The sequence below is a fragment of the Ursus arctos genome, unplaced genomic scaffold (genome assembly GCF_023065955.2).
Source record: "Ursus arctos isolate Adak ecotype North America unplaced genomic scaffold, UrsArc2.0 scaffold_37, whole genome shotgun sequence".
Taxonomy (NCBI): domain Eukaryota; kingdom Metazoa; phylum Chordata; class Mammalia; order Carnivora; family Ursidae; genus Ursus; species Ursus arctos.
The window spans coordinates 17,974,165-18,001,635 of record NW_026623053.1 but is presented as its reverse complement, the minus strand read 5'-3'; the positions used below and the strand labels follow the sequence as shown (position 1 = coordinate 18,001,635).

At 47.1% G+C, this 27,471-nt stretch overlaps 3 protein-coding genes across 4 annotated transcripts in view; 1 reads left to right on the top strand and 2 right to left on the bottom strand.

Annotated features, from left to right (window-relative positions):
* Positions 1–5,553, bottom strand: part of TTC6 (tetratricopeptide repeat domain 6) — a 190,640-nt gene extending 185,087 nt beyond the window's left edge. The window contains exon 1 of the mRNA XM_057306418.1: positions 5,380–5,553. The gene's annotated coding sequence lies outside the window, so the exon portion shown is untranslated. The remainder of the gene's footprint in view (positions 1–5,379) is intronic.
* A 7,227-nt stretch (positions 5,554–12,780) lies between these two features.
* LOC130542552 (uncharacterized) lies at positions 12,781–21,738 on the bottom strand. Its single transcript, XM_057306417.1, has 2 exons — positions 21,465–21,738; positions 12,781–17,501 (listed from the first exon to the last, which is right to left on the bottom strand). The coding sequence occupies exon 2, from the start codon at positions 15,043–15,045 to the stop codon at positions 13,984–13,986; it is 1,062 nt and encodes a 353-aa protein (XP_057162400.1). The 5' UTR covers positions 15,046–17,501; positions 21,465–21,738; the 3' UTR covers positions 12,781–13,983.
* FOXA1 (forkhead box A1) lies at positions 18,048–23,643 on the top strand. Of its 2 annotated transcripts, none has more exons than XM_026513525.4 (2): positions 18,048–18,505; positions 20,916–23,643. In XM_026513525.4, exons 1-2 carry the CDS (start codon positions 18,434–18,436, stop codon positions 22,260–22,262), a joined length of 1,419 nt encoding a protein of 472 aa, XP_026369310.2. In that variant the 5' UTR covers positions 18,048–18,433; the 3' UTR covers positions 22,263–23,643. The 2 variants fall into 2 exon arrangements, with proteins under 2 accessions (XP_026369310.2, XP_044245403.2); XM_044389468.3 differs by lacking the exon at positions 18,048–18,505 and adding an exon at positions 18,520–20,648.
* Positions 23,644–27,471: the final 3,828 nt, after the last annotated feature.

The window sequence follows — 27,471 nt, the reverse complement described above, 5'->3', positions numbered from 1 at the left end:
TGGGGCTCGATCCCATAATGCCGGGATCACGCCCTGAGCCGAAGGCAGACGCTTAACCGCTGTGCCACCCAGGTGTCCCACAGTATCACAAGTTCTAACATATGGGTAAGCAGTGTCCTAAAAGGAGAGGGGAGAATGGGGCGAAAAAATACTTAAATAAATAATGTCTGAAAACCTCTCAAATCTGAAAAAAATACCTAAATCTATAGAATTATGAAACCCAGTACATTCCAAGCAGGATAAAGCCAAAGAAAACCATATGTAAGCTACTGGAAATCAAAGACAAAGATAAAATACTGAGAGCAGACAGAGAAAACAACATGTTATTTATAGGGAAGCAATTCAAATGACAAAAACTTCCCATTAAAAACCACTGAAACCAAAAGATAGTGAAACAAGATTTGTAATATGCTAAAAAAGCGAAGAACTGTCAACACAGAATTCTGTATCTAGCAAGCATATTCTTTTAAAAATGAAAGCAATATGAAGACATATTCAGATGCAGGAAAACTAAAAGAACTGCTCGCCAGCAGACTAGAAAATTATAAGAAATAATGAAGAAATTTCTTCAGACTGATGGGAAATTATTCAAGAGGAAAATCTGAATCTTTAGGAATGAATGAAGATTAGAAATGACAAGCATCTGGGTAAGTTTAAAATACCATTTTTTAGTCTTTTTTTTTTTTTAATTGTATGAAAATCACATTGTCTTGTGGGGTGTTTGTAAGCATGGATGCAACACATATGACAAGAACCAAAAAGACTTAACTATGGTTGTAAGGGTCCTGCATTTTATGTGAACTAGTTTGATATTAACTCCAGACTGTGAAATATTAAGAATGTATATTATAATTCCTAGAGAAACAGTTTTTTAAAGCAATACAAAGAAATCAATAGAAAGTAAAATGGAATACGAAAAATATTAAATCTTAGAAAATATTTTAGACTAAATAATAATGAAAACACAACATATCAAAATGTGTGGGACGCAGCTAAAGTAGTGACTAAAAGGAACAGTACAGCGTTTAAGTGCTTAAATCAAAGCGAAGGTCTAAAATCAATAACCTAAGGTTCTACCTTAAGAATCTAGAAAAAGAGGAGTGAAGTATACCCAAGGTAAACAGAAAGATATAAGGACATAAATCAATCAAACAGAAAACAGAAAGATAATTGAGAAAATTAAAAGCCAAGAGCTGGTTCCTTAATAACATCAACAAAATTCTTAAAACCCCTCCCTAGACTGTTTAAGAAAATAAAATCAGCAATATCAGGAATAAAAAAGTGCTTTTCACTACAGATCCTAAAGACATTAAAGGATAATAAGAAAATACAACAAACAACTTTATAGCAACAAATCCAACAATTTAGATAAAATGGTCAAATCCCTGAAATGTTTGATTTACCAAAATTAACATAAGAAACAGAAAATCTTAATAGTCTTATGTTAAATAAGCTTATTTATTACCAAAAATCTTACCACAAAGACACTTCCAGGCACAGATGGTTCTCAAGCAGTCCAGAAAGAAATAGCAATAAACTTACACAAATATTTTCAGAAAATAGGAGAGGAAGGAACTCATTTTCTGAGACTTATATATAACCATAATACCAAACCTCACAAAGGCATTTTTTAAAAGAGAAATTATGTTACCAATATCCCTCATGAATATAGATCTAGAAATCTTTAATTAAATATTAGTATATCAAATCCAAAAATATATTTTTAAAAGTATAATATATTCTGATCATATAGAGTTTATCCCAGGGTTGAAAAATTGATTTAACATTTGAAAGTCAATATAGTTCATAGCGTGAACAGAAAATAGAAGAAAACATATGATCGTTTCAATGGATAGTAGAAAATCATTTGACAAAATCCAACACCCATTCATGATAATAATAAAGAAATAACTATGCAAATATGCTTCATAGGGAACATCAATCTGATTGAGAGGTTTACAAAAAACCTACAGCTAACATTATATTTTTGCTTTCCCGCTAAAATGGAAAACTAGGCAAAAGTGCCCTAACTCTTTTTTTTTTTAACATTGTTCATTGCAACGTTGTTTATGAAAGCAAGTAGGTGGACACCTTTATATCCATTAACAAAATATTAAAAATGCCTCAACCCTTACCACATATATTCAACATTGTACTGGAGGTTCTAGCCATTGCAATACAGCGAGGAAAAGAAATAAAAGGAATAGATTGGAAAGGAAAAAGTAAAACTGTTCCTATTTGCAGTGACATGATTTTTACGTCAAAAACTCCAAGGAATCTACAAAACGATTCCTAGTTGCCTACAAGTGACTTATCACGGTTGTACGATATAAGTTAATATACAAAATCAGCCGTATCTTAATATGCTAGTAACAAACATTTGGAAAATAATTCCCAAAAAGACATAAAATACTTGAGAATGAATCCAACGAAAGATGTCCAAAATCGCTACACTGAAAATTACAAAACGTTGCTAAGAGAAATTAAAGACCTACATAAAATTCCAAACCATGTTCACCAACTAGAAGACAGCATTGTTAAGATGGCGGTACAGATCAGTGGTTGGGTGGGGGCAGTGGGAGCATGTGAGAACGGGTGGATACCAAAGGGAGCAGAGGAATGAAAAGGGTCAGTTATCAGGAATTTAAATAAAAACTTGGGGGAAAAAAAGGTTCAGTTATCTTGACTGCAGTAATTGTTTCAAAGGTGTATCCATCCGTCAAAACTTATCAAATTGTACACCTGTACATTATATTGCAATACATTATACTACTAATCTGTATGTTCTGTGCAGTTTATGGAATATAGATTATACCTTTATAAAGCTGTAAACAGGGGAAAAAAACAATTTGTTGAGATTTTATGTTTGAATGTTGAATAATAAAAAGAACTACTGAACTCCTTTAAACGCTTGCAATGGTAGCTTGCAATAGCTCCACTGTGGATCTGTGGCCTTGGATGCTAGATAATCCTTGCCTTGCCTCCGGTATCCCACTGCCCACTAAAGAGTTTTTGGGCCACACTCAGGAAACAGCTTCCTATTCCAAAATTAGACACACTGACCTCAGTGGGGGAGATCACCTAATGGTGTGTAAGGTTTGCCCAAAACAACCAGCCCCTGTCAATGGATACCAGGAAAGGTCAGACAGTTGGAGATTAAATTCCCTCCATGGTGACCTTTCTCCCTCGCCACATTCCCTCTGATTCCTTCCTGTCTTTTGCCTTCCTAACTCCTTTTCCTCTCCCCACAACCTACCTATCTTTCCGTTCCACCAGGTTTTCACTCTTCCCGAGGGCATGCCAGCCCCTACTCCAGCCCCAACCCCTTCTCCCACCCTAGCCCTATTTTCTACACTGATTTTCTCACAGATGAGTGTGGATTAAAGAGGCAGAACCGGAGACGCCGATTGCTCCGCCCAAATATCGCAGCCTCTACTTCCCACAGCCTCCCAGACGAAGTCACCAGGGCCCCCGTCCGCCTCTCACCCGCCTGCGGGGACGCCTCTGCTCCCATTCAGGTGGCGGGAAGGTTGACAGTGCCGCGGCCCAGCGGCGTATCCTACCCGCCTTCCTGGGGCCGAGCGGCCGGTGGGCTCGGACAGGCTCTACTGGGAGGAAGAACGCGCTCCGTTGCTCGGCAACAAGCAGCGCGTCCTCCTCCGCCCTGCGCCCAGGCTCTGGCTCCTGTGGATCCCTCCGCGCTGTGGATCCCCGCCCGCGCGTTCCTGACTCGCGGAGCCAGCTGCAAGGCCGTCTTGGACCAGATGCCAAAACTCAAGCTTTCTGGCTGTGAACTTGCTGGTCCCAAAGAGCTTCCCGGCCTGGAGTCTCCTAGATGGGCCGTTTTTTGGCCCATTAAACCAACTGCTTACTTGGCACTCATGTTCTTTATACATTTAAACGAGTAATGCTGGAGGCATGAGATTCAGACTTCTGGAGAGTTCCTATTAAAATCCTGGATTCATCATATTCAGAGTTTTTGATGTCCAAGATAAGAAAGGTTATTAGAAGCAATAATTGGTTGGCATTATCTGCTAAAGTTGAATACACACATACTCTATGACCCAGCAATTCTACTCCCAATAGAAATGCATGTAAACATGCACCAAGAAACACGTACACCAATATTCATAGCAGTTTCATTCATAATAGCTAAAAACTGGTAAATATCCAAATGTCCATCAAAAGTAGGGTGCATAAATTAATTGTGGTATATTCATAAAATGCAATAAAGGATGTGAATAACCTTCATCTGTGGGAAACAACATAGGTGAGTCTCTGTGAGCTAATATGCCCAACATAAGGAGTATACACTCTACTATTCCATTCATATGAGGTTTAATTTTTTAATTTTTTATTTAAATTCAATTTAGTTAACATATAATGTATTATTAGTTTCAGGGGTAGAATTTAGTGATTCATCAGTTGTATATAACACCCAGTGCTCATTATATCAAGTGCCCTCCTTAATGCCCATCACCCATTCACCCCATCCCCCCACCCACCTCCCCTCCAACAACCCTCAGTTGTGTTTCCTATAGTTAAGGGTCTCTTATGGTTTTCCTCCCTCTCTGTTTTTACCTTGTTTTATTTTTCCTTCCCTTCCCCTATGTTCATTTGTTTTGTTTCTTAAAACCCACATATGAATGAAATCATCGTACAAAGTTTAAAAACCAAAACAGCAAAAACTACAGTGCTTATGCATGCATGCTCAGCTGCTGTATTACAAAAAGTACAAAAAAGTAATAACCGTAAGTGTCAAAATAGTAGCTGTCTTGGGAGTGGAGAAGGTGACGGTGAGGGAGTGGACACTGTAAGGAGGAGTCCTGGGTGTAGCACTGCTCTGCATTTTAGCCTTGGTGATGGCTGCTTGAGTTTTCTCTTTGTGATACCACTGTTTTCTCCTTTGTTTTCCTGCATTATATTTCACTATTATTTAAAAAAACAAACAGAAAAAACAACTAAATGCCATCATGTAAATGAAAGTGCTCTGCTCAGTGCCTGGCACTCGATGGCCCTCAAGTGTTTATTTTATACTGCTCTACTTTCTACCAATCTCTCCCCTTCCAAACACTCAGGCAACTATTAATGAGAGCAGGAAAGTGGCAGATAAAATCTTCTGGAAGTCCTCTCTGAGACTAATGCTTCCCAGAAATTCAAAATAAAAGAACGCTCTGCTGCACAATTCCCAGGTGCTGGGCCTCGAAGCAGCCCGACTGTGGAGATGGATGCACTCAGACATTCTCAGGCCTCCCTGAGGCAAGCTCCACTCTACAGACGTAAGGCCCAGTAGGGATACCCAGCTTTGCCAACTGTGCTGGTAGCTTTGCTCCCTGGGATTCTGCAACCTCCTCTGTAAAATGGAGATAATAATCTTACCTCAAAGCTTTGTTGCTGGGGCACCTGGGTGGCTCATTCCTTAAGCATCTGCCTTTAGCTCAGGGCATGATCCCGGAGTCCTGGGATCGAGCCCCACATCAGGCTCCTCTGCTGGGATCCTGCTTCTTCCTCTCCCACTCCCCCTGCTTGTGTTCCCTCTCTCGCTGGCTGTCTCTCTCTCTGTCAAATAAATAAATAAAATCTTTAAAAAAAAAAAAAAAAACAAAGGTTTGTTACTTTACTCCCCAATATGAGTTCAAAAATGGTTGCTGAGTGTCCAGAAGAGAAGAGGCATTCTACAAAGATCTGCTGTCCCTGAGGTTTCATTGCACCCACATCACATACCACTGCCTTGCGGGTACTCCTTGAGGACACTTCACTCCAAGTGTGGAAGTAACCCCTTCGGACAATAAATACATTGCTTCCCTTTGCTAATTAAAATAATAAGCAAAGAACCAAAGTGCTTAGTGTGAATTGTTCTTGGTATCATCCTGGATGCTGCGTAAAAATAACATACAGGCCATATTCCTAAACTTGAAAAATTTTTAAATTAATGTAGCCCCGAAACATATCTATCATATGGTCAGGAAGCAATTTAAATGGTAAATAAACATTGTTCTTAATACTTTTATAATACAAAATGGTAACAAAGTATTCAGCTGATCATACCATAGGATAATACAATCCATGAGCTAAGATACTATTAGCTTCATTTTACAGATAAGTTACTGATGTCCAAAGAGATCAAGGGTTTACCTTTGGTCACCTAGCTAGTAATCAATTCTGTGCTAGGAACTCTATTCTAGGTCTAAAAGAAAGATAGGAAGAGAGAAACAGAGAGAGAAGTAAGAAGGGAAGAAGGGAGGGGGAGGGAGAGGAGGGGGGAGGAAGGGGGGGGAGTGAGGGAAAGAGAGAAAGGAAAAAGGAAAGGAAGGAATACTTAACTGATCTAAAGGCATTTCAAATTCATTGATGAGATTGTAATGGCTCCGTATGAAAATGTTAGTACTTTCAGTGCTATCTTCTAGAAAAGGGCATTAAAAACTACTCAATCATTGAAACACTATGATTTCATCTAGTTTTTGTCTCTCAAACCACCACCTACCAGTCCTCTTGTCCTCTAGTTTTGGAGCCTCTTATTGGATTCGCTGCATAGCAAGTAAAGGAAGACCCAAAACTGTAGCTTCCACACCTTCAAGTATGCTCACAGAACAAATTGCAAAGTTCTCCAAAGGGAATTCAAGCCCCTTCATAATTAAGACCCATCCAGAGGTCTTTTTGGAAAATAAATAATTAAAATATGTATCTTGACTTTATATTATGCACCAAAATAAATTCCAACTGGTTGCAAGATTTTGTTACGCACAAGAGTAGCAGGTATAGATAAGACTTATAAGCATTAAACCATAAAAGGCAGAAACTCTAATTAAAATATTGATGGATCTTTTTAAAGCATCTATGTGTTGAAAAATAAGCAGAATTATAATGCAAATGAAAACCTGGTGGAAAACTCACAATATTTATGACAAACACAGGCTCAATATTCTTTAGATGAGAAACAGACAAGCTCACAATTTTAAATTGACCAAGGGAGGTGTTGAAAGGCAGTTTCCGAGAGAAGTAGTATTTATGGCCAGTAGAAATATAAAAACGTTCAACTTCAGTAGTAATCTCAGAAATGCAAATCAAAATAATGGTATGCATTTTTCACCAATCGAATTACAAGGTTTGTGACAGAGTTCCTGCATGGGACTGAAGGAATAGGGTCACTCATAGATTTCTGTTGTCATGCCATTTGCTAGATACCCTTCATTCCTGCACCATTGCCCGGACATTGGCTGAACCCAATTGGAAGCCCAAAGGCAAGGAAAACTGGACAATATGTGCAGAGAACACAGACAGAGAATAGAGTAGAAAGAAGAGGGGGCTAGGGAGAAAAACAGAGAATAACCAGAAAAGTATTACCCAAAGTTTACTGTACTGCTTTAATCCACAGACACTAATATACTGAAACAGCTTCTTCTGCCTTAAGGTCCTCCCCTGGCACTGCTTACCCTCACCCTTCTCCTCACACCCTGCTCACCCTTCCTACCCCTTGGCGATCTACTTAACATAGGCTAGGCCTCCCTCGAGACCCCAAACTCTGACGTGATTCTAACATCTGAGCTTAGAGAGTTCAGAAAGGGACCTGTGGGAAGCCAGCCATCACACTTCCCTGGGGGGCCTCAAAAGTCTGGCGCCAGGCCTGATCTCAGGGTTTTTAAGGTTAGATAAAAATAGCAAGCACTGAGCAGAAAGAAAACTCTGTGAGTAAAACTATCCATTTGAAAAGAAAAGATACAAATAACACTAATAAGCCTGGTCCAAAGCAGGTGTACCTGGCTGAGAATTAAGGATTTATTTTTCTAGGACATAGTGGCTGGTATTTAGCATTCCAGTTCCCCTTTATACTTCCAAAGGGCTTGCTTAGGTGCTCTCCAAGTATGGTAATGCACCAGAGAGTTTGCTGAGTTTGAGGTCAAAACCATTCCTTTTCTAAAGGTAGGTATGTAAGACTGCTGGATGTGCTTTGTAGCCTAAACATTGAGCTTAGAGAACCAATGCCTGGTTTATGCTTAGAAAAACTAACAGCTCTCCCTAAGTAAGCTGTAAAAACAGAAGCTGCATTTAGCCAGAAATTGCTCGCAGCCTGAGATTTCTGTGTACCAGCCCACTTCCCCTGAATGCACCTCCCCCAGTACCAATCCAAAAAAAATTAATCAGCTTTGAAGATGTGTTATTGTTCTGTTCTGAAGGAATATTTTATTTTATCCACCTGGTTCTGATTACTAAATGAAGGGGAATTCAAAAACTTATCAGAGCCTTGTATACAGGACCTTCTTAACCCATCCAAGCTCTGTCTGAAATGTGGGTTGTTGTTCGTGTGAGCCCCAGGGATCCACCCTGAAGCTCCAGTTCTTCTAAGCTCCCTTAACAGGAGGAATTAAGCAATCCGTGAATCTTTACTTCAGCAACTGGATCTGTAGCTGACAAAAGTCTTTTGTGATTTGGTCTTTTCATATACAATACTGGTTTTTCTTAATGAAGACTTGGCACCCCACTAAGTTTTCTTGCACATGCAATATTCCAAGTCTTTAATATTTGAAGGACCCATCATAAGCCCAGCATGTTTACTTCATTTCAGATGAAAGGGACTCCCAGGAAGTCCCTTTTTTAAGGGCATGTATGTCTAATAGTTCTTAAAATTATCGATGAAAGTTTCTTTGCTGTAATGTCATCTTGGGTTTTGAGTATTTTAGAAAATGTCCTGAGTGATACTCCTCCAAATGAGTCCTAAGTGGTTTCTTCTAACTCTGGCCACAAGAGGGGAAGTGGAGAAGGGAGTCCAAGGGAGAAAGAAGAAAATGTCTGGGTGAATCAAGGGTCCTGCCTTCTCATCTCCATGCTCCCCAAGTTCAGATGCAGAGGGCGGAATGGCCTCCCAAAAGGCCAGACTCACTCCCTTCAGCAACTGGGATGCCTGCTGGATCCAGGCCCTAGGTCTTAACTGAGATTGCCTTAGCCAGGACGATGGGGCAAGTCCACCTACTGTCCCTGAACCGGGTCTACCATCTCGGGGACCTGGGAGAGTCACACACTAGCTTCTGAAGCCCGATCCTGCCATCGCTGACTCCACAGAAAGTGGTCCCCCAGGTCGAGGAGATTGGGAGAGCATTCTAGGCAGGGTCGCTTTGGAAGATGAGACACGGCCCCGCGAACCACCAGGCGTTCAATCTCCCCAAAGAAGCTCTCCCCTCCTCGCCCGACTGTAGCCCGAGGGACCACAGCATCCAGGGAGCTGGGCTGGCGGCCACCAGCGAAAGACCTGTAAGGGGGAGGGGCGAGCGCACCTAGATGGCAGGGCCGCATTACTTGCCACTAAGTGTTCAGCATCCAGCACCGCCGAGGCTCCCAGAGTTCTGCGAAGGCTCTTTGTATTTGTTACAATTCAGTGCACTTACTCTGTATTCAAATGGTATGAAGTAGGTACTAATAAGCCCATTTTACAGTTGAGAAAACGGAGGCTCAGAAAGAGCAAGCCTCCCGCAGAGTACGGAATGAAATCCAGATCTCATTCCAAATCCCTTGCTCGTAAGCACAAACCCTACTGTCCCTGTCCGTCACACAAACAAGCCAGGCTGGAGCTTATGTGGATAATAAGAGAGACAGTCTCAGAGACCCTCAGCCTCGGAGGCACCAGTCCTGCCCAGAGGAGTGAGCAGAACACTGTGCAGCCTCCTAGGCTAGGAGGCTTTGCCTGGGCTTGAGAATTGGAAGACACTCTCTGCTGTCTCCTACCGACTGTTGTCTGTGGAGATGCTGGGAAGTGAAAAAGGGAAAGGTTTTTGCCCAAAAGTTACCATGAAACATAGAACACAAAACCAGAGCAAAAGGGAGGGAACTCTTCTCCCTAGGGCTTGTTCTCCCGGCGCCTTAGGTCCCTCAGGGAGAGAGAGATGCTTTGCCCACTCCCCGAGCAGAGCCACCCCCTCACCCCCATCACCATAACAGTTTCCTTCCTACGTTCACACCCTCACTGGTTTCCATCCCCACAGTGGAGGAGAGGGGCTGTCATCAGGCCTGATTTGCTCCAGCCATTCCAGACTCCCTTCCTACAAGACCGCTGCTGGAACCGAACGAATCGAGTCCAAGCTCTTTTGGAAAAGGAGGAAACTGAGGCCGGAAGGATCTGCCCAGGATTCCCCAGTTAATCTGAGCTCAAATGGTTGGAACACGAATTTGTGACTGGATCACCACCAAGCTCCTGACCACCTACTCCTACCCACTCTGAGACCGGTTCCCATCTCCTCATATCCTCTCTCATCTCTTAGGACGATGGTCTGGTTTATTCCCATTCCAGCACCTGCAGGAGTTCTAGAAACTTCTGCCCCAATGTAAACTGACCTTCAACCTGAGCACCGCGCTTTATTTATTGAAACCACTTCTCTTGGCGGGGTGTGAGAGGGGGGTCATGAAGAGGTCAGAGGAGTCTAGAGATTCACAATAGAAGGTATTTTGGCGGGAGGAGGCCAGCGCGGTGAGGAGAGTGGGATCCATGCCACCAACTTCATCATTGAAAGCTGTTGAAAGAAAAACCTACATTAGGTCTGCTAGTACCCTAAGTTTCCAAGGCGAGTGGGGCTCCACCTGACTTCCGAGGCCCTTCCTCTGCCTGCGGTGACCGGGGTGCCTGTGGGGAGCGGCCAAGGGCAGAGAGCGTGGTCTGAACGCAGTTTGTGGCGCAGAACGCGGGCAGCCACCCAGCCGAGGCTGAGCCCCACACCACCCAGTGCCGCTTGGGGGGAGGGGGACCGGACATCAAAGTCACAGAAGCAGCTGCGGTATCGCGCTGCCAGGTAGTTTCCCGAGTGACAGCAGCCCAGAAAAGGCGGCAGAGCGGCTTCCTCTCTCAAGGATTCCCACGCAGGCTTTCCTGGCAAATAAAACTTCGGGAGGAGAAGTTGACACGAGAGGTCTCCAGTTAATACCTTGCAACAACACGGCAGATCTGGAGAGGTTGGGTGGACCTTTAAGAAAATCATTACATCACACAGGGAAAGCGTGTGGAATAAAATGCTTCGGCTCCTAAAGACAGGGAGGCAATTAAGGTAAACGGCTGATAATTTCGAGCGCGCTGCCACCGCCAAGGCCCGCTGAGTGCCTGGCCCCTGGGAGGATCATCGTTTCAGTGACTCTCGCCAGGCAAACCCGGACCAACCCGTGGCCTGCCTTCCTAGGCGCCCTCCAGCGCCAGGGTGGGAGCGCAGCGCGCACGTGCTTGTCAGCCCCGGCACACAACCCCGGACTCGCAGAGAGCCCTGCTGCAAGGCTTTTCTTTCTCACTGCGTGGGCTCGGCTTCATCTGCTTGCCAATTTAAACATATTATTCAAACACGGACGTTTCCTTTACAGCTCCTAGTGAAACATTCTGCTTGATGGAAAGTTGATGGGGTTCTTTAACTTTTTAATCAATATCTGCTATTGAAAGGCTCTGCTGCTGCATTTTCACAGCCAGGGAAAAGTGAAATATTTGCCTTTGGTCTCACGTTGACGGCCCTAGATAGGCAAACGAGGGGGGGAGGGGGCCTGCTGATTTTGCGAAAGTCCAGAAACCAGTGAAGTGGGGGCATTCCGACTTGATCACAGATGATTTTGGTTAAAATCGTGCATCGCTGCCAGGGGGCCATGCCCAGTGGGCCTGGAATCAGGTATTACAGGGCTCCAAGACCCTAGCCTTTCTGCCAGAAACATCTGTCCATCCATCCATTCATTCATTCCTCTGTCTGTTGGTCCATTCATTAAACAGCCCCCTGGGGTACGTCGGGTCCCTAGTGTCCTCTTACTTGGAGACTTTGGAGTCAAGTGGATAAGGTTTCTAGGCTCCAGCATCTTTTCCCAGCTGACACCAGCCTGGCCAGCATCTGGATTGGGGCAGTTAGTTTATTGATTGAGTCAACAAATCTTTATTGAAAAGTCTACTACGCTCCAGGCTCTGCTCTGGCAGTGGGGACTGTGGGCCCCACCCTCAAGATCTTCTAGTCCAGTGGGGGAGACAAAAAAAAAAATTAAAATGACACAAATGAAATATGCTGTACAGACCGATACACCCCTGGTAGGAATGCAGATTAAGATGCGGACCTCAGCAGAGCAGAGCTCAGTTCACTGGGGACGCCTGCAATGCGCTCACCAAGACCCAGGAAGTTGCCCTGGACACCGCAGGTAACGCCCAATGTTGGCAGCTGCATTTCCTTACTTTGATTCATTTACAGTAGGCGACCACGATGACTGCGTTTAGAAAGTTGTCAAAGTTCCTGCAAATCTTGCTGGTATCCCAGCAAAAGGGAATGCTGCCAAGGAGACCTCTTCCTAGTGTTTCTGTTTAAAAGCAAACTCACTACAATGTGAGTTTTACTCTGTGACCCATAGGACCAGGAAAATCAAACAACTCCAGACAAATGCCCTATTTTTAAAACAAAACTTTCCTCTGATGTTAGCTCTGGAATAGCTGCTGGAAGTCCTGAAGCAGCCACTCACCAGTGTCTTCCAATTGAATTTTAATTTTAAATAATCAATGTAACCTCCCTCTAGCCATGCCAATAAATTAGTCTTTTTGTCAGTCCAATGAACAGTTTTAAACTTCGGGGGGAAATCAGGAAGATGATACAATGAAAAAAGCTTGGCTAGAATGCATTTTTACCTCCTCCCACCAAATGCAGGATACGATTTATATTATTTTTATAAAAGCATCTGTTAAATGAAACTATGTAAATTTGAGGGTAATCACATTTGAATAGCTAAAGTTAAACCACCAGGGCCAAGTGAGGGGCCGTGGGAAACCTCCCGCCTGTGTGTGTGTGTGTGTGTGTGTGTGTGTGTGTGTGTGTGTCTGTGTGCTTGTGTGGTGGTGGGGGGGAGATGGGTGGATGGGGGGGTGGAGTAAAGGGACTGAGAAGCGAAATACTCATTCACCGTTGGGGAAGGATTTAGGTTTAAGATGGCAGCCTCCAGAAGAGGGATGGCATTTAGAGTTCTCTGAGGCTCTGGGTTTCCATCACTGGCTTCCTATTAGCCCCAACTTCTGCCAGTGGGGTAGAGTCAAATTGCCAGGCTTTCAGGCTCCCCACTCTTGCACACCTGGAGCAGCACGTGGGGGGAAATGCCGGGATCTCAAAGCACCCATCCAGTCTGTGGCACACAGTAGGGCCTCAATCTCTAGTCCCTCTCTCAGACCGAAAATTTGTTACGCTCCTCCCTAATTTTCCAACTTTTATCTGGAGCGTCCATTTCCAGTCCCTCTTCTAGGACTCCAACCCTAACAGTTTTTAAGTAGCTAGAGGAAAGTGTGGGCATCAATGAGCAGATATAGCGCTGAAGCGCTGCACCGGGGTGAGGAGAGACTAGCTGGACCAGGCACTTCCTCGAGCTGGCAGTGACCACTGTGAATAAAGCAGTCGGTTAACTCGGAGAACAGAGCTGCGTAGAGATGCGCGACTGCCTGGGGACACAGGCCTGGGCGGGGGCGCCACGTCTGCTACCCAGGCCTCGAGGAAGGGAGGTTCCCGTTCTCTGCGGGCACCAATGGGACACTTATTCCCTCCGAGGCTAGTGATTGCCCAAAAGGGCAGGTCGCCCTTCCCAATCTTTCTCATTTGAATACATGAAAATGCGAGTTGATTTTGGCAGGGCAATGCTAGCTCAGGGCCAGGGAGACGGTTTTGTCGCCCGCGGGCAAGGCTGGGTAGGGAGCAGCTCCGGCTCCGACATCCGGCTGCCCGCCAGCCCAGGCCCGCGCCCCAGGCAGCTCAGAAACCCCGCGGCGGCTCCAGCAGCAGTGAGGGAAAGGACAAACCCAGAGCTAAAGAATTGGGATTAAAATGTTTCATTAGAATTTCTTTCTTTTCTTTTCTTTTTTTTTCCCAGCACAAACATCCGGCCAGGCTGCGGCCGGGATCCTTAGATTTCTCCGCACGAAGCTGCTGGACGAGGCCGGTTATGTGGTCCCAGGGCCAGGGCCCCTACCTACTGAGGGTCGGACGCCTTGTGAGTTGTGAATTAATTTCTTGATTAGTAACATAGTGATAGAAGGAAAGGCAGAGAAGGGAAGGTATGAGAAAACAAAAAAAGGTAAAGGAAAAGAAGAGAGGCCGTGAAGGGACAGGAGTTCGGTGCTTCTCCTCTCCTAGCCCCCTGCGCCGCAGACTGGCATCGGTGGACCCCCAAGTCTCGGGCTGCCGCGCCTCCCGCGTGGCGGGCGGGAGGCTGAAGGCAGGCTCTGGGATCCGCCCTCTCGCGGCGCCCTGGCCCCTTCCCCGGCTCGGACACACACCTCGGCCAGCGGAGGCCGGTCACGCGCAAGTGCAAACAGTTGCTTTCAGCCTCCCAGGCCTTCCTCAGTCCTAAACCGACTCGGGTTCCCAGTCCAGGTCCTCTTTGAACCACGTGAAAGGCAACAGGTCTTAGTTTCATAGCATCTGATTCTCCCCCGCAAACGGATGTAAGCTTCTTATCTGGGTGGCAGGTGGGGACCGGAGGAGGAACTCGGACCACCCTGCACCGAGGGTGGCTGGGCCCGCGACAGTCGGGACCTGGCCACAGCCCCCTGGAAGGAGGGAGGTCGGCGGAGATAAGGGACAGACTAGGGAGAACCACAGAGGGAAATCCTCGGGAGGCTCCAGGGGGCACCACAGAGGCCCGCCGCCCCGGGTTCTGCTCTCTGCCCACCCCGCACTCCTGCCAAACGGGAAGGACCCCGGCGCCGCCACAGACAGCAGGCTGGGCCGAAGGCCTAAGGAGCGAGCTGCCTCTCGCCGTCGTCACCCTCTGCTTCTCCCTTGCCCCGGTGAAGATCTGCGGAAGGGGTCCCAGCCAGGTAACACGGGGAAAGGGAAGAGGAGGTGGCCTTGTTTGGCCGGCGACTCTGGTCCCGCCCGCCGCCACAGCCAGACTGAGCCAGGAGCGGACCCCAAAGGCGTAGAAGGCGCAGCTTCCGGGAAGGGCGGAGCCGCTTCCTCCGCCCAAGGCCACCTGGACGACCCACGCGCCACCTTCCTCACGGCTCCGGCTTCCTCCGCCTGAGGAGCATGCCCTCCCTTCCACCTGGGCCGCCCTAGGCTCGCGCAGACCCATCCTAGCCAGGAGGTTTGGCCCGGGACGCCCCAGGAGAAGCCACGTGGCTCCCCTCGTGGCCCCTAAGCCTCGAGTCCGCCCAGCCTCCCCGAGGCTGAAGACAGGTCCAGCTCCCCGGAAAGCAAAGCACAGCCTTCTGAAAAGCGTAGACAGGGCCTACTTGGGAGAAGGGGTTTGTAACCAAAGAGTAGACTGCAGCAACCCGGCAAGTCACCTGGCTACCTAATGGCCAGTAGCCCGGAGACAGCAGCTTTGTTTCATATATTTGCTTGTTTGTTGTTTATTTTCCAAAACAAAGACCCGGCACGACCCTGATGATTCGCTTTTAAAACTCCGAGAAATGACTGGCTGGCATCTGAGTACCTTAGAACTTCGCTTCCTAAATGTGTTAGGTGTCTTGGAATATCGCCACTGAGACGCAGAGAGGCTGGGGGCTAACCGAGCTGCCCCTTTCCTTCTTGGTCTCAGGCAGTCAGCTCCGTGAACTAAAATCTCAGGCAAGAGAGGAGTGCGGAGTTCCAGACTCCCCCGACGGTGCTCACTGGGGGCGCGTGGGGGAGGATTCAGCGCCCACCCTTCCTCCCCACACACACCACGGGAGGTGCTGTGAGCCCAGTCGTTCCTGGCCGGGCGGTGACCCAGGAGCTCCCACGCTGGATCAAGGCTCTAAAGTTGGCAGAGTCCACTCTTCACCACCAGTCTTGGACTTTGAAGAAGCCCTGGAAAAACTTTACTTTGGATACCCAGCTATAGGCGTTTTTTCTTCTCCTTAAGTTGACTTTTTTTTTTAAGATGAGCTCTAGTAGGTTTAGGAAGTGGGCTAAAAGTGAAAGAATATTTGATGTTTTAATTGACCCCCTATAAAATGATAGCACCCCCCCTTTAGGCATCAGCTTTTTGAGTACCATAAAAGGTATTAGTAAGTTGTTACTACCCATAGAAAATACCCTAGTCATGCTCGATGTTTCAGAAGAGCCAAGAGGGCGTTGGAGAATCACCGCGGGAAGGAACAGGGAAGCTCATTAGCACTGAAAGTCCCCCCGGAACAGGCCAAGGAAGCTAAGCATCCGTGTACTTCACAAATGGAACGAAGGTCCTGCTGCTGATGGGAACTTTGCACAAAAGAATGAGTTTCTGATGGTGGCTCTGAGAAATCCGTGCAGATCCACACATTTACAGATACATTTACACAAACTGATGGGACTTGCAGTCACAGGGGCAGGCTGCAGTTGGGGAGGGCGCCTGCTCTGAGTTCCAGGTGGATTTAATTTCACTCTCATTCCATTCCTTACAATGTGACATTTCTCTCCCCTCCACTTTTGTTAAAAAAAGGAATTGTAATCCAATGCTTTTATCTTTTTTATTTCCTTAACTGCACATCTTCACCCTCTCAGGCTCCCCTGCTGATTTAAGAGATTTGTTTGGTTCAAGGATTTAACGTGATTCTGTTGCCAGATTTCAAGGAAGAAAGATTTAAAAGAACAAAGTACGGGGGAGGGGGGGAGCTATCTGAAAGACAAGTTAAAACACATTTCTTAATATGAGATTAATAACATGCTTAAAACTTTGCCAAACAAGAATATTTTGCAGATTTTTAGTTATTTGAGGAAGATTTTATCTTGTTGTTACTTCAGGAAAACTAGTGGGTTCTACCCAGGGTAGGACACACACTGGTCACCCACACACTTAGAAACAGACATGGCCACACTCATTTAGAAGCTTACACACATTCATACACTCAGAAATATACTCAAAAACTCACACCATCCCACAGCCTATCACCAACTCGGTGCTTATCAATCACTTTAGTTGGTCCTTCTCCAACTAAAGTGATTGTGGGCAATCCACTAGCCATGGCCTCAGAGGAGCCAAGAGACTTTGCTTTGGAGGGAACTTCCCACCAGGACCCATTAGGAACCAAGCAAGCGCCTGGGGTGCTAGCCTCACCCCCTCCTGGTGAGAGATGGGACCCGGCACCGCCGCAGACCATCCCTGGCTTCAGCCTGGCACCTCTCTTGCCGAGCAGATGCATTCCCGCGCCTGTGTTCATGCTCTCCCAGTTAACGCGCGCATTTAGGGAGATGTCCCCTCCCCCTGACCTTTCCCTATCAGAAACCAGACGGTCGCCTCCAGCTCAGTCCCCTGGGCTGCGGAAGGGGGGCAGGAGGAGGAGCTGGGCAGAGGAGGACGGCCCGACTCGGGTGCGCCTGCCCTATCACACAGACATCTGTTCTCAGTCTCTTCCTCTTCATGATCGCTACAGATGACAAGGGAAGTAGAGCGGACCGAGGCGGAAAAAAAAAAAAAAAGTTATGTCATAAAGATATAAAACGGTGCTCTGACTCACCTGCTCTTAGCCGCAGGTACGGGTTTCGTGGCAGCGTCTCCACTCTGCTAGCCAGGAGCCCAGACAGGCCCAACGTCACTCGGCTGGGTTGACTCAGATGGCCGAGTTTCTAGTGAAGGGACAAAATTGGGGCTTTCTCCTTTTTCAAGCCTGAAGTCGGGGGAGGGGGGATGGTCTGTATTCTCCAGTCTCCCGGGGTTGAACTTTGGGTCAGTAATCAGTACAGTGGGGACTGGAAGCGGGCAGAAGTGCAGGAGGGGCACGGGATGGGACTGCAGCCGGCGGCCCCCGGAAGATGGTGGGTCCCCCTGGGGAGGGACTCTGGGGTCATTTAGCTGGCCCGGCCCGGAGAGCCGGGGATCCAACGCCACCGCCCCCAGCCCTTCTCCGGCTGCGCTGTTCCTATCCAGAACCCTCGTTAGTTTGCCCGGCCCCGCCTATTTTTCTTTTTTCCTCTTCCAAAGGGGGTTACCCCCCCCCCAATCCCATTTCCCTCTTTCCCCAGGCTCCGGTCTTAAACCAATTACGCTGCTTTGCAAACAAAGTGAGGGCCGGGTTTGAGGGAGGGGGCTCGGCGGGAGGGGGCGCAGGGGGCGCGCGGTGGCAGCGCTGCTGGGCGGGAGGCGCGGCGGCTGGACTGGCGGGCGGCCGCCTCGCAGGTGCACCTCGGGCTTTGTAGGTGCGAGCGTCTTTGTGCGGCGGACAAATGGGGAGAGGACGAGGAGGTGGGCACTCGAGCGACGTAAGATCCACATCAGCTCAACTGCACTCGTCTCGCAGAGGCCGCCCGCTCACTTCCCGCGGAGGCGCTCCCGGGCGCCGCGCTCCGCGGCCGCCGCCTGCCCCCGCCCGCCGCGCCGCCTCCGCCGTGCACGCCGCGCCCCGCAGCGCCTGGCTTCCTCCTCGCTAGGGTGGCGTTGGGCTGGCGTGGGCACTCGGGTGACTGCAGCTGCTCGGCTCCCCGCCCCCCGCCCTGCGCCGCGCGGCCGCCCGTCGCTTCGCACTGGGCTGGATGGTTGCATCGGGCAGGGTGGCTCCAGGATGTTAGGGACTGTGAAGATGGAAGGGCATGAGAGCAGCGACTGGAACAGCTACTACGCGGACACACAGGAGGTGAGAGGCGGGCAGCAGGCGGGACGCTCCCGGAACCCGTTTCGGCGGAGGCCCGGAGAGGCGGGCGCCAGGCAGGATGGGCGGCTGGCGGGCTGGGGGCGCTTCCTCCATGCCATTGCTGCGTGCCCACCCGAGGTGTTCCCGGACAGGCCTTGGCCGGGCCTTGGAGCCGGATCCGGTGTCCCGCGGGGGAGACTGGGTCCCGGCGGCGCTCGGCGCTTGGAGCGGGCCAGAGGGTTTTAGGAAACTCTGGGCTTTGAAAGCACCCGCTCTGGAAAGAGCTTGCCTCTTCTCTGCTAAGAGCGGGAGCCGGAACCAGGCCCGGGGTGCCTTGGATTGGCGGGCGGGCGCCGGCAAGAGTTGGAGGTAACTCTAAGAAAGAGTTTTCCAGCAGGGCGGCCTCTTCCTCCCACGCTTGAATTCGCAGATGCCTTCAGATGAAAGCGCGCCGCCGTTAAGTTGAGCGTCTTAATAATGAATCGATTCCGAAATTTTATAAAACTTCTTTAAAAGCCCTGTTTGGGGAGAAGTGTGCTCATTCTACTCTGGAACCGCTGGGTGGCGCTGGTGCGAACTGACTTTCCCTCTAGCACCCCGAACGGAGAACCTGTTTCTCTTCATTGTCCCCTTGGTGGCACGTTCATGTGGTTTATTTTACAATGTGCACAAAGGGATTGTGAGGAAAACCAGGTACAGGCGGGCCCATCACCTACTAAAAGTATTTCTCTGGAAACAGCTGGCAATTACTCCCCAAAAGCTCACCATTATTAAAAACGCTTATTGAAATGGCCTTCGATAATCTTGGGGAGAGGAAAAAGACAAAAAAGAAAAAAGAAAAAGAAAAAAAAAAAAGAAAGAAAAGAAAAAACGAAAGTAAAAAATACTTTAAGACATGGACAGAAAAATATAGAATCAGGGAATATTTTTATGGCAATTAACTTATTTAGATTTGTATATTTATGTATTCACAAACTTAGCTTGAGTTTATTTGCATACCATAGTGGAGTGTGCCTAGTTAAATTTGTACACCTTTTATTTTTTCAAATGAAATTGTATCTGCTGGTGAAAAAAAATTCAAGGATATTACTTTTATTAAATTATTAGAGACGTTTTTATGTTTCTGGGCTCTATGTTTTTAACATATATAGTGCATTCCCAAATTGCTATTGGTAAGGGTTTTCTCCTACTGATAATTTAAAAATGAGCACAGAACTCTTCCTTGGGTTTAATTCAGATGCAGACATCTCGACCCACTAGTTAATGAAATCCCCTATAGAAAGAACTTCCTTGTAGGTTAAAGCTGAGAACTGGGAAATAGAATAGCATTAAGAGAAAATAAGTAGACTTTGATTTTAGAAATTTAAAGTGGGATTTTAAATCCAAGCTTTGAAATAATCCATGGTAACATATCAGTATGGGAAAACAAAATAGATTATTTTGACAAATTGTGTCACCAAATTTTTCAAATGTTATGGGGCTGGAAATAGGTAACGAAATTAGTGCAACTTTTTGGATGGCTCATGGAGATGTACATGTAAAGTCAAGTTAAAGTTATGTGTAGTACATTGATATTATTATGCACTCCCCTTTGCCCCCTCTCCTCTTGTAGATCTATTTTTAATTTTTTCCCAAAACCTATTTAACTTCTGAATTTCTTTCCCTTTTAATAAATATTACAGTTGCTACAAGTAAATGGAAAACACTCCTTCTAAGCATAATGACGAAAAGTCACCATTTGGGGAAGACTGCTAAGGCAGTCAAGCCAGTTGTTGAGAAATGGATGGTCATATGGCCATGAATGATTAGTTCTATCAGGGAGAGTTTAATTAACAGCCACCCCGCACAGCAGAGGCTACTATGCGGCCAGCCCGGCCTGGCAGGCTTAGGCGACTTAGGCACAGAGCTGGTGTTCTGTTGTCCACCCCCGGGGAGTGGGGGGGGGGGTTACACCGCCGAGCCCACCGCACCCGATAAGGTGGGGGTGAATCAGCAGAGTCAGAGAATAATTCTATTTTCGGAGTTTAACCCCTTTTAACCAAAAGGGCTTTGCTGAGGCGGGTCTGGGGTGGAGACTGGGATACCAACTGGCGTGGAAGCAGAAGGCGATGGAGGGGACCTAGAAGTCGGCCCCTGAGCCTGGCATGTAAGGCGATTACACATCTTCCTGGGGACATATTTTCTGTGAGCGCTTGTCTTTCATGCCTGCCGAGATAAGATTTTTCCCCTGCTGCGCAAGACATTTCTTTGCTCTTTCTGGGGAGGGCGCCTGACGGTTTGCCCCGGGTGGGGGGTCCCATGCTTTGCCGAAGCGCTCTCTGCACGTCTCCGCGTTTGCCCCTGGCGGTAGGCCGCCGGCCCCCACTACTAACGCCGCCCTTCGGGGCCTCTTCCCTCGCTGTCTCCGCTCCAGGCCTACTCCTCCGTGCCCGTCAGCAACATGAACTCGGGCCTGGGCTCCATGAACTCCATGAACACCTACATGACCATGAACACCATGACCACGAGCGGCAACATGACCCCAGCTTCGTTCAACATGTCCTACGCTAACCCGGGCCTGGGCGCCGGCCTGAGTCCGGGCGCCGTGGCCGGCATGCCGGGCGGTTCCGCGGGCGCCATGAACAGCATGACGGCGGCGGGCGTGACGGCCATGGGGACGACGCTGAGCCCGGGCGGCATGGGCGCCATGGGCGCGCAGCCCGCGGCCTCCATGAACGGCCTGGGCCCCTACGCCGCTGCCATGAACCCGTGCATGAGCCCCATGGCGTACGCGCCGTCCAACCTGGGCCGCAGCCGGGCGGGCGGCGGCGGCGACGCCAAGACTTTCAAGCGCAGCTACCCGCACGCTAAGCCGCCCTACTCGTACATCTCGCTCATCACCATGGCCATCCAGCAGGCGCCCAGCAAGATGCTCACGCTAAGCGAGATCTACCAGTGGATCATGGACCTCTTCCCTTATTACCGGCAGAATCAGCAACGTTGGCAGAACTCCATCCGGCACTCGCTCTCCTTCAACGACTGCTTCGTCAAAGTGGCGCGCTCCCCGGACAAGCCGGGCAAGGGCTCCTACTGGACGCTGCACCCGGACTCCGGCAACATGTTTGAGAACGGTTGTTACCTGCGCCGCCAGAAACGCTTCAAGTGTGAGAAGCAGCCGGGGGCCGGGGGCGGGAGCGGGAGCGGGGGCGGCGGCGGCGGCGCCAAGGGCGGTCCTGAGAGCCGCAAGGACCCCTCGAGCGCCGCCAACCCCAGTGCTAACTCGCCCCTTCATCGGGGCGTGCACGGTAAGGCAGGCCAGCTAGAGGGCGCGCCGGCCCCCGGGCCGGCTGCCAGCCCCCAGACTCTGGACCACAGCGGGGCGACGGCGACAGGGGGCGCCTCGGAGTTGAAGACTCCATCCTCCTCGGCTGCGCCCCCGATCAGCTCCGGGCCCGGGGCACTGGTATCTGTGCCCCCCTCCCACCCGGCGCATGGCCTGGCACCCCACGAGTCCCAGCTGCACCTGAAAGGGGACCCCCATTACTCTTTCAACCACCCCTTCTCCATCAACAACCTCATGTCCTCCTCGGAGCAGCAGCACAAGCTGGACTTCAAGGCCTATGAGCAGGCACTACAGTACTCGCCCTATGGCGCTGCGTTGCCCGCCAGCCTGCCCCTCGGCAGCGCCTCGGTGGCCACCAGGAGCCCCATCGAGCCCTCAGCCCTGGAGCCGGCCTACTACCAAGGTGTGTATTCCAGACCCGTCCTAAACACTTCCTAGCTCCCTGGGACTGGGGGTTTGTGTGGCATGGCCATGCTAGTAGCAAGAGAGAGAGAGAGAGACAGAGAGAGAAATCAACAGCAAACAAAACCACACATACCAAGCCAACAACAGCATAATAAAATCCCAACTATTTTTATTTCATTTGTGTGTGTGTGTGTGTGCACAATCTTTTCCCCAGTGCAAAGGACTGTTACTTTGTTATTGTATTCGAAATGCCTTGTGTATATTATTACAAAGAAAACCAATCCCAAACAACAAATTTTTTTCCTGCAAAGTTTAACAATCCTCAAATGTATATATAAAATCCTCTTACTTCCTTATTCCTCTCCCTTTCTTCCCTCTTTCCTCTCCAGACACGTTCTAGTCTGTGCAGGATTTATTTAAAAAGAAAGAAAGAAAGAAAGATGGTCAAACTTGTAAAATATTTGTTTGTGCTCCCCCCCCACCCCGCCTCGCCTGACCCTCCACAAGTTTACAGGTCTATGGCAATACTCTTAACCATAAGAACTGAAAGGGTGAAGAAACAAGTAGACACTAGGCGCTATTAAAAGTATTTGAAGGACAATACTGCTGTTATGCAGCAAAACATAAACTGATTATAAACATCAGAGCCATTTGTCACTCTGCTTCCATGTCTGATACATTCAGATAGCAGACATCTTAAAATGAAATACATATATATTACGTACGAACTTATTTATGCACATGCTCAAATATGTAGACATCCTCCATATATTTGCATAACACGTAGGAATAATAGGTAGGTGATATACATGGTACATTTTCAAGAGTTGCCTGACCAAGAAGTTACAAAGACACCCACCTCCCTTGTCCTCGCCACCCACATATAGCCCTGAGAATCAATTCCTCAAGAATTGCCATCCTCAGTAACTCTGCTCCTTGCTTTGCAGAGTGCCATTGTCATGTCATTCTGAGGTCACATAACATGTATAAAATTAGCTCCTATGTATCTATACCATTTAAATAATATTTTTTTTCCAGGAAAAAAGGGAATATTACAATGTTGGAGGAGAGATAAGTTCTAGGACGTGGCATTTCAAAATCTGGTCCAAAATTCCAAAATCCAACTGATTGTGGCCATTTTAATTATTGCCGTCGTGTGCTTGTTTCATTCAGTGTTGATGCACTTTTCACGGTTGGACATGGTGTTAGTATAGCCAGACGGGTTTCATTATTCTTCTTTGCTTTCTCAATGTTAATTTATTGCATGGTTTAGTCCTTTTTTTTCTTTATAGTTGAAATTGCTTTAAATAATGGTTAAAATTACAAATTAAAAATGTTAATTTTATCAATGTGATTGTAATTATAATATTTTGATTTAAATAACGAAAATGATAAATTTTAAGCCGTGGAATATGTTCTTGATCATTTGCAGTTAAGGACTTTAAATAAATCAAATGTTAACAAAAAAGTATTTCTGTTATTTTCCTCAATTAAATCCAAAATAGGTATTCTGAAAATGATATTTTCCAAAGTCCGGCACTGAGTATAAGTGACAAAAAGGAAAATGATCTAAAACAAAATTGTTTTGTTTATGTTTATTATATGAACATGAAGGTAGTAAAAAGTAGTTAAAGAAATTCAATAAAAGTGGGTAGATAAATTGATTTAATATCCCAAGAATTGAGATTTTTAAGATTATTTATTCCCAGTAATGGGTTTAATTTCTGACATGAGCTTAAGACTTCTATTTCCTTTGAGTCTGTCCACAGTGAAATCAAATTCATTAATATAACTACATTTCCCCCTTCCTCAATGTCTAATTTTCCTTTATTTGTGAAGTATTCTGGTGAGAGTAAAATATCAGATGTGGCTGATAAAATTAAGTTGTCTACAACAGAGAATCCTGAACTCTTTTTTTTTTTTTCCATTAAAAGAAACAAAACTTAACCATCATGGTAGCTTTGGAGGGGGCCAGGCGGAGTCGAGTTAAATCACTCCTGCAGGAGAAGCTTTGTGCCACCAGGATATTTCGGGATAGCTGCTATTTTGTATTTTGTGAAGATACCTTTAAAAATATTGTTTCTAAAAATATTCCTGAGAACTTAAAGCTGATGATTTGTTTGCCTTCTAAGAAGCTTTTAAATGCAGTTTCACACCCCTACAGTTGCTTGAGATCACAAAATCATTAATCTCCTTTGATAGTAGGCTCACTTTCCAGTCCACCTATTTCTTTGTAAGTCTTGTTCGGATTGACATCAACAATAACAACACCAGCCCAAGCAGAGGCTAGCCTGCCTGAGCCCTTGTGTATGAACTCCATCCTCGCGGGGGCTTGAACTTGGACAGCCTTTACTTTGATCGCCCCACTCCACACTGCGGACAAGATAAAAAGAGCTGTGTGAGTCCCTTAATTATCGCGTAATTGCCTCCCCAGATGAGAGAAGGGGTGGCATGTAGCACTTGAGAAAAATCCAGAAATCCCCCCCCCCACTTCAGCTAATGAAAGGAGGAGAGGGAAATAACTGGTTTGAATGATTTCAAAATCTAATTTGGAGGGCATGAAGGACATTAAAGTCCCAAAGAGAGGAAAAAGCTTTCAATCTCAATACTTATTTATATAGCGGGTAAACAAACGCGTTGGCAAATTCGAATTCCAAATGTAACATAAGGACGTGAGTTCGGGCCGAGGAAATTTACCAGCCTCACTGAATCTAAATCGTCTTTCGTGCGTCCCCCTCGGTGATGTTCCCTTCCCTCTCTAACATATTAGCAATATCAAGTCCTGCCTTCACCCGCCAGGCTTAAGTGGGCCTTAGCTCGCTCTCTCTCTTACTCGGCAGAGACTTTTTCTGGGCTTGCGGGGGGCGAGGCGCCGCAGGCTGCTGGCAGAGGCCACTTTGGAAACCTGCCTGAGAAGCTAGAATGGTGGGTCGCGGGGACTTGGTTTCGTGGGCTTCTCACGCGCCTTGCTGCCACCCCTGAGCAGTAGAGCACCTCCTGGCACCTTGCGCGCGCTCCGCCGCGCCCGGGAGAGCTGCGGCCCGCGCGTTAGGAAGGGCGAGGATCCGGCCGCGGCGGGCGGTTGCCGGGGAAAAGGGACAGAGCAGGACCGCAGGCATCTCGGGGTGACAAGTGCAGTTAGTTCTTTATTGTTTGGGCATTTTCCCCTCCCAGCGAATAAATCTTCTGTCGAGCCCGAGACCTAAAAGTCAACAAAGAAGGCCAGGCGTCGCTCTACCGCTCCCGCGGCCCCAACCCCGCGTTGCCGCGGCTGCTCCCGCTGCGTAATCCCTTCCTCGGAAACCCGGACACACAAACGCCGGAACGCCCGGGGCTGGGGCGCCGCGCCCCAGGGCCAGGAGGAAAACATCTGTGGTTCCGAGGGAGTGCTGCGACGACCCTCCTCGAGCGCGCCGCCTTCCCTGACCCCCTCCGGCCCCCCTCGTCGTCCTCGAATTTCTATATTTCTTCACCTCGGACACTCGTTCCTGCAGATGGGGGCGGAAAGGGGCTGCCGGCCGCTCAGCCGCCGTCCACCGGGCTCGCTTTATGGAGGAATTTCCCTCGAGATGGGGGAGGGGTCTCCGGATGGGGAGGGAGGGAGTGAGAAGAAAAAGCTTTCCTGCAGACCCTCCAGTGCAAAGCTCCCGAGGCTCTCCGACCCAGGGACGACGCCACCACCGAGCACTTTTAGGGAGAAAAAGAATGTTTGGGGAGTGGATACAGTCCTGGGGAAGAGAACTTCAAATGTTAACTTTCACCTTGTTCTGGGCCTGGCACATTCTTTACTGATAGAAAGAGAAGACAACTAAACACAGCTAGGGGAGAAGCTCACCAGAAACTACACAACTTAGACGTGTTCCCGAGTAGAAGGCAGCTCGCTCTGTTTTCTACATGAAGGCTATTACGGTGTTTACGTCACAGATAAAATTTAATTTCCATTGTCCCTCCGTGAACTCTTTATAGCAGAATAAACTGGCGAGCATTATTAAGGGAGGAGGGATTAAACAAACAAAATTATTAAAGTTCTTAACTTCTGTTTTCATTTTCTGAAGCCTAGAACACTCGACTGATTTCACTGAAAGTATAAAAAACATGACTTTTCTTTGGAGTATAACAGATTTGAGTGAGCCATTGCAGAAAAGAATTCCTGGAGTGATAAAATTTAAAAATCTTGCTGTGTTAGCACTTAAAAAATTGATCTCAATTCCACAAAAATGCTTATTAAGTTTCTTTGCAAAAATTTTCTGTGATCAATACAAATTCCTTTCAATGCAGACCAAAGTAGGAGACCTGTACCCCAAATTAATTAACCTTTCCTCAAGATCAATTGGTTTTCTGTTGATTTAGCAGTAATATTGTAGAACATTTAGCTATAATGTATTTTAATGTGATACCTCAACATGTCAAGAGGAAACACTCATTGGAAAGATAAAATTGCTAAAATTATTTAATAGCTGTTTAAAAATTTGTAAAAATATTTTATTTTCAAAAATTAAATCTTAATTGCTTATTTGGATTGTAGTAAAATGTGTTTTGCAACTAAATGGATTTAAGATAATGTCTAATTAGTTCAAGACAATTATGTGCAAAAGTTGATTATTTGTACGCTACCTTGGGCTAAATAGGTCATTAAATTATGCTGAAATTTAGAAATAAGATTTTCTCAAATAGGATCATTAACATCAATAGAAACTCATGAGAGTAAGAATGTAATAAAATGAAACAACTTGGGAGATTTTACAACCTTCCCATTTAGAAATGGAATCTGTTTGGGGAGATATAAGGTTTTTGTTATTGTTTTTGTTTTTAAAGCAGCCGTTTCTGCAAGTTTTAGTTTCTACCACTGATCCTATTTGGTGTATCCAAATAACATTTAATAACAGATTACTTTCGGTGTTCTGGGTTTTCTTCTTCCAAATAGTTACATTTAAGACCATAATGGTTTCATTGGTGTTTCTCTTTTAGCTCCCAGTCTAGCTCGGTTCATTGAACTTTGGACAGCTCAGACCGCAGCCCTCACCTTCCCACTGCCCCCTCCAGTCATCATTCTAGCACGCTGTGTGGAGCTGGAAAATACCCATCCATTTCAACTTTAACTTGTAAAAGGCATGCATTTTCCTACTATAAACATTTTTTAAAAATCTGACAAGGGGGAAATCCTCACTTGCTACCTTTCTTTTTTCTAACTTCCTCATTTCTCCAATTATGTCAGCTGTGACTCTACAATGTAAGAGCAAAG